The sequence below is a fragment of the Saccoglossus kowalevskii genome, chromosome 8, assembly GCF_978046115.1.
Source record: "Saccoglossus kowalevskii chromosome 8, keSacKowa6.1, whole genome shotgun sequence".
Lineage (NCBI taxonomy): Eukaryota > Metazoa > Hemichordata > Enteropneusta > Harrimaniidae > Saccoglossus > Saccoglossus kowalevskii.
In genome coordinates, this window is record NC_140648.1 from 23207532 (window position 1) to 23209590 (window position 2059).

A 2059-nucleotide genomic window follows, 5' to 3' on the forward strand; every position below is an offset into this window, starting at 1 on the left:
AGTAGGCTTGATTACGTAGCAGACATCATGTGTGCCATATTGTTAAAAGCTTGAGTAGGCTTGATTACGTGACAGACATGTTTATCATATTGTTAAAAGCTTGAGTAGGCTTGATTACGTAGCAGACATCATGTGTGCCATATTGTTAAAAGCTTGAGTAGGCTTGATTACGTGGCAGACATGCTTATCATATTGTTAAAAGCTTGAGTAGGCATGATTACGTGGCAGACACCCTGTTACAGAAGAACAAATGTGTCACCAATCCCAGACGTGTACACGAGATGAGTGACAATTAGGCTAGGAACAAAACGGGACTTCAGGGGCTAATTGGTTTAAACTTTCGTAACAATCTGTATAACTCAAGTTAAGAGATTGGCTAATTTGCATAAGCCTTTATCACACGCATGAGCAGTCCGTTAAATATTAACCTGTGTACTACCATTAGTTCAAGCTGTTAAAATAAATAATAGTTCTTTGTGTGCCCGTCACTCGAGCAGTCGACGAGGTATGTGAATGAGATGTTTTGGAGCGGATAGGACAGTGCCCCGAAAACGACGGGGTGACTTTTGAATGGTATTTTGTGAGTGAAAGAAGAAAATCGCTCTTAAACGATGCAATAGTACAATATTTGATCATATTCATCAGGAACAGGGATGCATTGACCCTAGACAAAAAAATAGATGTAAACAAAATGTAAAAAGGACATTAATTTATATTATAAAAAATAATATTGAAATCGGAATGTAGTACTCTATCAAAGAGCTCATTCCTGGTACGGTGTATAATGATTGACACAGTGACAAACTATTCTCTCGAAAAGACTATGTGTAATCGTTAAAAAATTCAGTTAGTACTAGATTCTGAATCACCAGAGTGGCTGTGTCATATTTAACAACTCCACATTGTTCCAAACCATTGTATAACCGAACATGTCCATCGCGTCAAAACAAACCGCTTGTACGTGCTGTACATCAACAAGATGAAGAGTACTTCTCCATGATTGCGCAACCGCTGTGGAATTTTTGGTTGTTGACATATTATTATCAATGGTAGGATTACTTTGTCTTGTATTAAAGTTTATCCACTCAAGCACTTTTTTGTGCAACGGTATTCCGACAAACCTGTACAACTCCACGGCCATCTTGATTGGGTTCGAGGCTATGTCCTCGTACCGTACTAATTTGTAGTTATTTGAGGTCCACATATTAGATGCATCGACATAGTCGCTGTTGTTTGTCATCCACTCGCAATATTCGCGTATATTATCCGTTATTCCATTGTGTATTCGAGTAACGTGTGTTTTGTTGACCACGGGAAAAACATATCTGGAATTCACAACTCCACGAGGGTCACGAACGAGGTGGATAAGTTTAATGGACGTTCCATACGAGTCTAACAATGACTCGAGTTCTCGAAGAGAGGATGCCCGGATTATCTTTGCTGCTATACTTTGACGTTTAGCACATTCCTTTGAAAGAACGACAGGTGGAACCATGGAACACTGGTTGTACTTTCGACAAACGTTTTGGATAGCTTTACTATAGGCAACTGCTATTTTCCACCGTCGTAGTTCTGTTGCATATTTCGGTGGAAAGCGACACTGTAACAACTTGTTTAATAATTGTACTCCATTGGTGCCATCTACCGACGCGTGCAGTGGTTCGAAATAATAAAATATATTTGGGTTTTGGTTGAATAATTGACCTGTGAACGATGACCCTGTGCGAAATCGTGAAAATAATATAACATAAACATTTTTTCGACGTTTCATATTTTTGCTATTAAGTATTTTATCAAGTCTCGCTTCTTTCCCGTACAGCTGTTGCAAATGTGACGTACCCTTTAATGGTCGCATAATCGTGAAAATTGCGTTGTATCCGTCGTGAAGCAGAATGAAATCCATAGCCGTGGTTACCAAGGAGACTACGCATACCAGTGTCAGCCATTTTCTCAACTCGGAATTCATAGTTAAGCTACAAGCAAAACAACGTGGAATGTCTTATTCATATATGCAATGTTCAACAACTCAAGAATTGCAGCTTAAATAGACATTGACATT

The 2059-nt window shown here is 38.9% G+C and overlaps 1 protein-coding gene across 1 annotated transcript; it reads right to left on the bottom strand.

Annotated features, from left to right (window-relative positions):
• Positions 1-865: 865 nt before the first annotated feature.
• On the bottom strand, positions 866-1771 carry LOC102801193 (carbohydrate sulfotransferase 1-like). Its single transcript, XM_006814678.2, has one exon. It carries the CDS (start codon positions 1769-1771, stop codon positions 866-868), a length of 906 nt encoding a protein of 301 aa, XP_006814741.2.
• Between the last annotated feature and the right edge of the window lie 288 nt (positions 1772-2059).

What these genes read in the sequence shown, in the direction of transcription:
- LOC102801193 (XM_006814678.2), bottom strand. Translation starts at nt 1,771, where the DNA reads ATGAAACGTCGAAAAAATGTTTATGTTATATTATTTTCACGATTTCGC.